Consider the following 11078-nt stretch of genomic DNA (forward strand, 5'->3'; position numbering starts at 1 on the left):
TATATATATATATATATATATATGAAATAAAATATACATAATATTGAAAATAACTTACATTAATTTCGTTAATACGATCGTCGAGCACGTTCGGCAGCTCCAGACCGATTTCGTAATCAAAAAATCGATCGTACATGGTTTTGAATTCCGTTTTCATGGCAGCTAATTTGCGATGAAGAGTGCTGGCCATTTGCGCCTGTTCGACTCGCGATGACAAAGTTTCCCATCTCTCGATCGTGCCTAAATGAATTATACAACATAGAGCGACATTAATAACATAGTATTTTAAGATAAATGGTAATGCTTTAAATTATTTCATCAATTTCTGTTAGACAGACGATTATTTAATGATTATTTAATGAAATAGACCAACAGACAGATTATTTAATGAAATAGACCAACAGAAATCTTGAGTGTTAAAAATATTATGTGCGCGTTCTTAAAATTATTTAAATAATTAATAAAATTTCAATTAATTCTGTCTTCTTTACTGAATGACTTAAAAATATAATAACAAATATGTACAATATACAGTTTTTTTTGTATGGGATTCTTGTATGGGATATATCAAATGACATAATGTTATAACTAACTTGACACAATCGCACGGTAGATTTCTCTACATTGCTACATATGGCACTATATAATTTAACATATGTCATCTTGATACTCGACGTGGGCATTCGTGCGTTCAACTATTTCCTTTCTTTCTTTCTCTAGCAAGCCTCGTGAAAGAAAGAAAAAATAACCGAGCAATTATACTCCTATACGTCTTTTTATTTCCGGCCTTTAAAGAATTGTACGGTTATCTGTAATAACGGTATTCATAACGATTTGTGGCCCTCATCAGCCGGTTATGTAAAATGATCATGAACAAAAAATCTTAAAGGTCAAGATACTTATGTCTGTACCGTACGGCTTCCGTGACCTCTTTTACTGTCTCGCCACTTTCTTTTACGACGGCCACTTTTTCCAAATCGAAACCGCACACAGTCAGAAACGATAATAGACGAAGATTGAATTAACGCGGCATCACAACGTAAAAATGATCCTCGAAGAAAGGCGTGTATAGAATGCAATAAGAAAAATTCGATGTGTACAGAAAGTATCACGTTTTGCATTGACCTACAGGAAGTGTCGGACCATACGTATGAGTGTTAAAAAAACGAAGCACGAATGCGATATGAACGCGATACGAACGCAGCTCGCATGGTACACGTGATGCATATGTAAACGCGCATCGTGGAAACACACGCTTCGTGCGATCGTACGCTTCGCTTCGCCGCGTGTGATCGCTAGAGCGTAATTCGCTATTGAATGCAGTCGGTGATGTTTCCAAACGACGTAATGCACGATATGTTTTTCGCGGAAACACGCATATGTGTCTCTAGGAGTCTCTCGGTACACAAAAGGAGACACGGAACAAATGGTTCACGCCGGGCGATGTGTCGAGCGCGTGCTCAGGTTTTCTATTGATTCGCGCAGGACTCAATACAGAATAAATATTTTTATCCGTAAAATTTCATGTGTTTGTTGACGTTGCAAGAATATCTCAGCGCAATTTACTTTCGCGAAACTAATCGCGATTTTTTTCATTCTAAAGAAGTGGAGCGACGATCACGGTCACAATAATCGTCGCGTCATGCGGCACTTTGTGCAATTGCGTCGCATCGTTTCAAACGGCGATATCGCGCGGAATGATCGATGGATTCGGCGTGGAGAACAGCATTATTGCAGTAGACGTATATTATCTCGCGCAACTATGCGAGGATCCGGAATGAAGGGTTGCTATAACCATTCGCCTTTTTAGATTCTACGCAATGTGATGTTTTATAAATTTGAAATAGACAATTGTAAAATTGAGGTTCGGCGGCGTCTGTTTTAAATTTTCTGATATGACATTAAGACGTAATATTCCAAGATAATATGTTTACATTATCCAAATTTCCTACGAGAAATCTATTCAAATATCTGCTTGCGTAAGCATTTACTTGATCTCCTTTGATCGATGTTCTCATCGTATAATCCCGTCGGCACTGTTTATATAATTTTTGGATAAATGAGTCGTTTCTAGCTGTATGTAATTTTGAAAATATCACTGAGAAGAATGGTTGGATTAAATAATAATTCTGATGGAAAATGGACGAATCGGAATTTTCTGGTTAACTCTGTTAGAATTTTAGTTGAGATAACTAGAATTCTGATTAATATAATTATTATACAGTAAAAATTAAGAATTCTGATTTCTAGAATTTAATCCAACCAGACCATTTTTCTCAGTGTAGTAGATTTTACCAGAAATATTGTATCAACCAGAATTCCAGTTATCTCAATTAGAATTCTAATAAATTTAACCAGAAAATTCTGATTTTCCAACAGAAATTTTTTCAATGATTGGATTCTTAATACCGTCAATTGTATAATATGTTACAAATTTTCAACAATATACGACAGCTATATAATTTCATAATTTTGTAAATTTTCGTACGAAAGTTGTTCAAAGCAATTAACAAAGCAATTATTTATTTTCACGCAAACACATAGCGGCCGTGTTCCAAAAAAATTGATAAGAAATTTGAATATGGCAATTGTATTCAATTCCTTTTTCACAAAAAGTATAATTGCGGAGAACTTCGAACTTGCCAATTGCATAGAAAAAAACGTTTCTCACGGTCGTTGATAAAGTTAATTGCACCAATTTCGCAACGATAGCAAAACGATGACGAAGGTAATACCTACACGAATTATTCGGGGCGATCTTCTCCGTTCGCGCAAGCATCGGGGCAACAAATTCGAAATGACAGATGGAAGATGCGGATGTATCTTCTAATCAATATAGCGATGACGGATAGCTGAGATAGCTATGAACGCGGCACGAAGCGGATGCGACGAGCGAACGTCTGGTGATGTTCGGGCACATCGAAACACTGCGAAGCACGGCGATCGTTCACGGGAGCGAGCACTGTGCCCACGTGATGCTCCGACGTAGCGAAGATACGATTGCGCGAGCGAACGAGTGAGCGAGTTGCGATTCGCACACCGATGTTGATCACGGATAGCACGGCACCGCTACCACCGGTTCCTACGACTCTGGGCGACGGAGTATTGTTAAGTTTCATATAAGGTGCGACTCGAGGTACACGCGTTACAAACGCAGCATGCGTATCCACCTACGCACACCTCAGCACCCACGTGCACGCGCAATTGGTGATCTAACGATCTCGTTAGATTTACGATTCGAATAAATTTGTCATTAATGTAACGACACTAACGTAAATCGTAAAATAGCTCGGAAGCTCTCATTGGTCATGTTACTGTTGACACCGTTGCCTCGAATAAACAATATTGTGAAACTATTTACAATGCGGTCGTTAGGAGCATAGATGTTTCCATTTTCTGCTTTCTCTTACGCTCGGATACGCTTATTTGAACTGTGTTGAAAACAAATTGTGTCGTGACTAATGTCGATTTAGACACTATGAAAGCGCACACTATTGATTTATGCCGACTATTTTAATTACAATGTATGTTTTGCATCTCTTACTTTCACGAGTAAGTTAATGTTGTTGTATATGAAAAAACTAACATTAGCACATAGTTTTTATTAAGTATGTTTCCGTGAATAATTCCTTACTTTCTATTTTATCGTTGATAATACTTTTCTCTCTTCCTACATTCACCTACATATTTAAATCAAGTACAAAAGTTTAGAACGAGCTAAAAATATTGTACTTCCCTTACAGAAATCTAATACTGATCAATACTGAAAGACAGTAACAGTCTAATTAATTACTTTTTTTAAATATTAAAAGCACTGTTATTTAGTACTTTTAATACTTTCACTCCAAATAAGTTAATTAATTACTGTCTTTTAGTAATAAATTGGCTAGTAGTATTAAATTGTGAGGATTATCGAGTAAAAAAAAAAAAAAAAATTGTGCAAAAGGTTAAAATAAAGAGAAAATATTAGATGCAATGTAATACATGTTAATAAGCAGATTAACATAAAGATTTTATTTAACATAAATAATAAGATACATATATACAAAATAAATAAATAATTTTCTATATATTGATTAAATAAATAATATTAGTTGAATTAAAATTGGGTTTAAATTTTCCCAAATGCTATTATTCGATGGAGGTCACGATAATATATAAATGTTAAACCGGTTTAAACTAGAGCAATGATTTCGCAATGACATTACAGCTAATTTTGATACGAATTGAATCTTAGCACGCTTAAGTAGAAACAGACGTTCGTGTGATAAAAATGTTTGTGCGATGAAAATAAACATTCACATTTTTGTTATCTTTCCAGTTCAAAATGCGATTCTACTGATAATATATAATAAGATAATGGCAGATATGATTAAATAATGTGTGCTTATCTCATGTCTTTTTTACAAACAAATTTCTACTACGTGTATACTAACATGCAATAATATGAAAATATTATTTCTGAAAAATATTGTTTTCACCGCGCATCATAAAAAATAAGCCGGAAAGCAAGCTTACTGTAAGACACAAAGTGGTAGTGGTTACGAAGAAAAGTTTAAAATTTATTGAATGCTTGTACTCACCACGAATTTGTTTTGAATATTTTTCATTTCGTAAGTATCCGTTTTGTGATTCCAGTACGGTCTGCAAACATCCTAAGTTTTCTTTACATGCAGACTCCACTTCGGCCTATTAGAGATAGAAAGGATAAATTCTAATTAACTAATGTGTCTATATTGACACAGATGAATAATAAAATAATACATCTAATTAATCATTTTATTACACTATATTCTCTTATTCAATATAATATATACAAAAAGTAGATAAACATTTCCTATGATTACCAATTATTATAATCTATTCGAGAATACTACGTGATATAATATTTGCTATACAATTTTGTAATACGTGATATAATAATTGCTATAAAATTTTCATAATAAGAGAAAGATTACTAAAGAAATATAAAGAATCATGCACATTAATAATTTGAAATGACAGTCTTGAAGCTTAAAGAACTGTTTAAAAAATATAGTTATTACGATCCACATTCTTTAAATAAAAGAAGAAAAATAAAAAGATGATACACAATGCTGCAAAAACTTTATAACATAAATTAATAAAATGGTACACATAAATCTTATTTGTGTTATAGGAACACAAGATTTGTTATGTCTTTAAAAATATAATTGAAATTATATATTAAAATGTAAATAAAATATAATTTATAGCTTTATCCAACAATATATTGTAAATGCTATTGATATAATAGATTAATAGAGAGGAGAGGAGACAACATTATAATTAATGCAAACTTAATAAAATAATAAATAAATTGTATTTCATGCATTCATACAATATATACGAATACGACGTGCAAACTTTATAAAATCACTACTTACGAGATAAAGCGAAATAACGGATAAAGCGTATAAGAGATAAAGTAAAAACCATACTCCAAAAGCATCTACAAAATGTTATAGATACAGGACACTGTATTGCAAACATTAGTAAGAAAATACGTACGAATTCTGAAGGAATTGCGCCATTGGATCTTACGAAAGTATTTTCAGCAAGTATAAGTTGCGCTTGTGAATTTTCTACAATTTTTCGTAAATCTTCTTCGTCATTATCACTGTCTTCCGTACTATCGTCAATTTCCTAGAATATAATCACAATGCATGAATGTTTGATTACATAACATACGGCGCCTTCTCTAGAGTTCATTATATAGATACAATACATATATAGACGCATCGTCATGAACGCGTTAGAATCATATAGAATAGCATTACAGCATTTATATTATAAAATATTTTTCGATTTCTCTTTTCTGTACCATTTTATCAAATATTTTATTATTTACAAATAATAGAGTTTTATTATTGCTACTGTATTTTTTTATTGTAAGATTTGATTTTTCAATGATGTGTAATTACGCAATCATCAATAGACTTTAACAGAGAAAAACTACAATTCATAAATTGTATCACATTGTTCATAATTTGTTCTATAGCAAAGTCAGTTTATGTTTCGACAGTTGCAACTTACTTCTTGATTATCTTATAACAAGATATTACGAAATTTACATGCAATTTATAATATTACATATAATCATTACGAAAAATAAAACACCTATATAACTGTTTAAAATGTTTATTTATTATAGCTATAATTTAATGTTTTATTAAAGTGTATTGTATCGATATAATGATTGGGGATATATATTGATCACTGTAAATGGACACAATGTTCAATATCATGGATACATAAAAATTATTAGGGTAAGATGATTAATTCAATTACATATACTAAATATGTACTCTCTTTTCTCTTTGTAAAGTGCTTTTTCATAAGAAGAATATGGATACTTGATCGAGACAATATAATAGTAAGGGACCTACATGATACGTGCGAGTTTTAGGCAATGGCAAACGAGCAGGAATTGCGCTTATACTGGATGCGCATTCTGAGTGACTATCGAGAAAGTTTCGATAATCATCTCCAAAATCCAACAATTCTCGAGCCGTCTCTACATCTAATGGCTCGCTGTAAGCTTCACTCATATATTTCTCCTGTAGATAAAAAAATTTGTCAATATAAAGAAACAATACTTCTTATTAACTTTTTTATTGTAAATATTGTGTATCACCTGGTAATTATCCCAGGCCTGTTCGGATAATGAATTGTTACCGAGACTGTGCATTTCCACGTCACTGTCTATATTCAACTGCTGATTACTTTGTTCTTTGCTATTCAGCACAGTACTCAATATATCATTATTGTAAGTAAAATGTCCTTGAGCACAATCACGATCCTCGCCTTCCGTTTCCAACGTGGAAGCAACCGACTTGCAACAAAGTAGCCTGAGCGGAGTAGGATTATTGACAAGCGTCCTTTCTACATGTAATTGTTGATGGACGGTACAGCCTGAGAAAGACCCAGATTTTACGAGCGTCGTAGAACGACTATGGCAGTTTTCTTTCGAAACTGAATGCGTTGTGCGATTTAGGTTCATTTTGCGAGACGAACGTTGCTGATTCGAGCTACCATCGCTTCCCGCCGAATGATGATTGGCATGTGCACTTTCCGAACTAGACTCACTTTTACGGCCCTAAATAAATTCGAATCAATAATTTTTACTATCCTCGATTTAAACTTAATCTACAAAATAACTCGAAGCATAAAGTAAAAAATATATTTGACAAAAATAAATTAACTTAGCAGACATGTTAACCTATTATATATTGAAACTTTCCTTACCAAAGTCTTCTTACGTAATCTATTTTTCTTTCTGCGAAACGATATATTTCTAGCTACGCGATCGTCCGAACACATAAAAGACTCTTCTAATAAAGTGGACGCGGAATTATTAAATGATTTCCGTGATCCTCTGCAATATAAACGATAATACTTGATAATAAATTTCATTTAACTACACCGAACAGTAACCAACACAGGGCGAAACTTAATTTAAAAAAATATATTAAAACAATTAACAATTATATAATAAAACAATTAAAATTAAATATATTAAAAAAATTATTAAAACAATATACTTACGTAGCATCGAAGGATACGGATTTAGTAGGTAGAGTCGCAACCAACTGATGAAGAGCAGTCTCAGATAAGAACGGTAAAATAGGATTGTCTTTCTGAGCTAAGGTATGATTATCTCCAATTTGAGAGATACAAGAAACACTCCATGGTCTTGATCCTTTCGCTTTTTGTCTCGATCGCATTATGACCTTCGGCGTATTCTCATCAGGAGATATCTCGTTGACAGGCGTTTTCTGAACGTAATCGAGTATCTCTTGCGAAGGGGATTGCGATGTAGCGAGAGCACCTTCAAATCGGCGATAGGTCGCGACGCTACTCTGCAAATCATCCGATGATATCGATTGTCTTTCTACATCAGATTCCTCCGTTGTGTATTCACCGCTGGCGTCGCAGCTATCTAACGGCTGTAATGTATGCGTTATTATATGTCATTATGTTATGTTTTCTACGTCTTCTTGCAATAATATCCGCAATAATCTTTACACAAAAAAGTAGTGTATAATTTTATAGAGCAATTTATACGCAAGAGATATTTACGTCAATTTTAATACTAATACTTCAATATTAATCATTACTTGATTTGATCCAAGAAGGATATTCGATTTACTTTGTTTGTTTACTGGTTTTCTAGAAATCTATTGATCTAATTTACCTGTGATTTGCCTTCGTAACTTCTCGACGCATTCAACTTCAACCATTCCTTCACGCGCGCGTACTTAGCTCGATGATTGTTCGTTATGTTTTTCTCCTCGAACTCTAGCTGCGAAAAAGTGCGCGAGGCCGTGTGTCTTTCTTCACCAATCAAGTTTTCAACTTCTTTGATCAATCTTTCAATACTCGATTTATCAGTCTTCTTTTCATCATCGCTATCTTTTTGCTGAACTTTGCGGGCGTCATCTTCCGTTTCTTTTTCGTTACCTACACTTTTTTTCTGCGCAAAATGCATTTCTTCTGAGAGATCGACTTTCGGACTCTCGCCAAAATCCAGACGAACCACAACATTCGTTCTTCGTTGCTCCGAAACAACAAGCGAGCCGTTTCGACCGGCAGGAGTGTAAGTCCACTCCTCCTCGGAGGAATCGTCCACCGTGTTGGATGATTCCTGGACTAGTTGACCACAATCTGCCTCAGAATCGGTGTCCAAGTGCTTGAAGTAGAAGGTAGCACAGTTCTTTGATTTTCGGTCAGACCTAAACATAAAAAAAATCCATCTGGTATCGGTTGTCATTTCGGCGACAGCCGGAAAAAATAACCGGATAATGGATGATCAACTCTCGAACGATCATTTTACCGTTATGAAATAGTAAGATGAGATAGTAGGAAAGAAAGGAAATGCGACTTACGTGTTGAATGAAGCAACCTCGTCCGTTGCTCCACGTTTCACAAGTTCGTTCGTCCGTAGACCGTTATTCGTTTTTTCTGTACTTTCGATTTGCACGGTGTTTGCCGCGTCGATTTCGTCGCACGTTTCCTGCATCGCCGCTGTCGTTGTTATCGGCACGGTGTCCGGTGTGGGCGGCATGTTGTGTTGCTCGTTATCGCTCGCTCCGCTTTCCTTGACGTCACCCTCTTCCCCTCGGTCGCCCGCGGTAGACGTAATGGAAATGACCTCTCGTTTTTCCGGTTCGTCGGACCTTGCGTCCATCACATACAGTTGACACAATTCATCCTGCATACCGTAGAAAGCGCATATACTAATTATTAATAGCGAATATCGTGCACGCAGTGTTATTATCAATAAATTCTTGCTTGAGAAGATACGATAGACGATTAATTATTTATCGGACAAGGTTTCTAGAAGATTAATTAAGATTTTGTTTTTTTTAAATCCATATCGTTTTATTCGGAAACGAAATGAACGCTGAAATGATCGGCAAGGAGAATTTTCTCTGTATTGCTCAAGTTCTCCAAGCTTCTAAACACGCTACACGATCGAATATCTCGATATATATTATTAAAGTGAGAAAATAACTTGCATGGATATCTATGATTTCACTAGTTACTTTGAAAGATCGTTCGCAAGATCTCTGCCCGACACGAATGTTACGGTTTTTGTTACAAATTCAACCGCTACTTTTTATCAGGATCATCGCCTGGCGTCTGGCGTGTACAGACTTCTCACTGTACGTGCGTACCCGATTCGTTTTACAGAAGCCGTTCTTCTTCGCGGCCTTCCAGGCTTAGTCCACTTAACACATTCGGATACGCGGCTCGTCTCTAATCTACGCGGCGTAAAGTGGTAGTAACAACGCTCTCTTATCTCTTATTAAAGCTAAAGATGTAGTTTAACTCCTGCAGTTGCGAGATTCCATAAAGGAAGAACAATTTGCGAGACGTCTGCTTATCGAAGTCCATTAAGCGTTAATGAAAATTCCCATCTGTCGTAGTAATATATATAATACAACGACAATAATTAATTACAGTAAGATCCGCCCATTATCGTTCGCATCGAAAAAATGCCTACGGTACTCGCCTCAGAGAGTAGAGTTAATATTTCTACGCATGAATCTCGCGCAGCGCTTGAAAATCGGGTCAATGACTTGTAATAGTCGTGTTTCGCGACAGCAGAATGAAGAACAATAGCTCGTCGGTTGTCGATTCTTGGAACAACTACGTAAACCACTTCCTGTTTTTTTTGCAATTATTTGAAAAATTGCTGAAGATGCAAGATAAAAACATAAAAGAGTGTACATTTTGTATGTGATATTTTATAAACAATATTGCAAAGAAGACTCATTCGTACATTATAAATTATAGATTATAGATATAAATTTATATCTGAACTTTTTTTTTACGCTGCTATCGTTGCGTGATTGAGTCGCTCTTATCTTCCGCAGATTACTCTACGTTCTACTGTGGGAGACAAATATAACTTCTGTCAGTCGCGTGATTCATTCCTCGGCATGATTCTTAATATTTCCATAACGATACAACTTCTTCGCTGCTTGCTGTGCGACGGAGTCACGGTAACGGGGATCGTTTCAATTCGCAAATAGTGGGTCTCAATCGGAATCACGTAATTGAATTCGCAGGCTCGTCGCTCTGTATTCGACGAATTCACGTACCTCGAAATACGATCCTTCGCTGATGGATTGATTCTCGGAAAAGGCGTCGCTGTCGGACTGGTCGATCCTCTCATTTGAGACTGGATGATCGCAGTACTCGGATCTTGGGCGTCCAGCAGCGCGCTTGGCGCGTTCGATACGCGACGACCAAGCGGACTGTCCTGACGATTCCGCTTCAGAGCCACGCGATCGTCCACGGCTAAGTCGGGGCTGTTTCGTCACTGGTTCCTCGTCGCTGTCGCTACTGCAGCCGTAAGGCACGGCGTTCTGAAATATGAAATCGAATCTTTTTTACTCGATAATCACGGTAGCGACGTAACTCCGTCGAAACTTTGTGTTATTGTTCGCGATATCTCTGCACCTTGTTATGTTCCGAAATGTTGAATGTACGCTTCTGCGAACGAAGACCGACACTTATCTTGTTTTAATAAGTTATCGCTTATTATCAGC

General features: G+C 35.7%; 1 protein-coding gene across 1 annotated transcript in view; it reads right to left on the reverse strand.

Moving 5' to 3' along the window:
- LOC108694451 overlaps positions 1-11078 on the reverse strand; it is a 39335-nt gene that overhangs the window by 13389 nt on the left and 14868 nt on the right. Inside the window, exons 8-17 of the mRNA XM_018203969.1 lie at positions 10629-10895; positions 8907-9232; positions 8216-8753; positions 7567-7967; positions 7267-7396; positions 6656-7117; positions 6408-6578; positions 5530-5664; positions 4584-4689; positions 59-240 (exon numbers count right to left, since the gene is read on the reverse strand). Of these exons, the coding sequence (XP_018059458.1) occupies positions 59-240; positions 4584-4689; positions 5530-5664; positions 6408-6578; positions 6656-7117; positions 7267-7396; positions 7567-7967; positions 8216-8753; positions 8907-9232; positions 10629-10895 (2718 nt within the window). The remainder of the gene's footprint in view (positions 1-58; positions 241-4583; positions 4690-5529; positions 5665-6407; positions 6579-6655; positions 7118-7266; positions 7397-7566; positions 7968-8215; positions 8754-8906; positions 9233-10628; positions 10896-11078) is intronic.

This window comes from Atta colombica, unplaced genomic scaffold, assembly GCF_001594045.1.
Source record: "Atta colombica isolate Treedump-2 unplaced genomic scaffold, Acol1.0 scaffold1, whole genome shotgun sequence".
Lineage (NCBI taxonomy): Eukaryota > Metazoa > Arthropoda > Insecta > Hymenoptera > Formicidae > Atta > Atta colombica.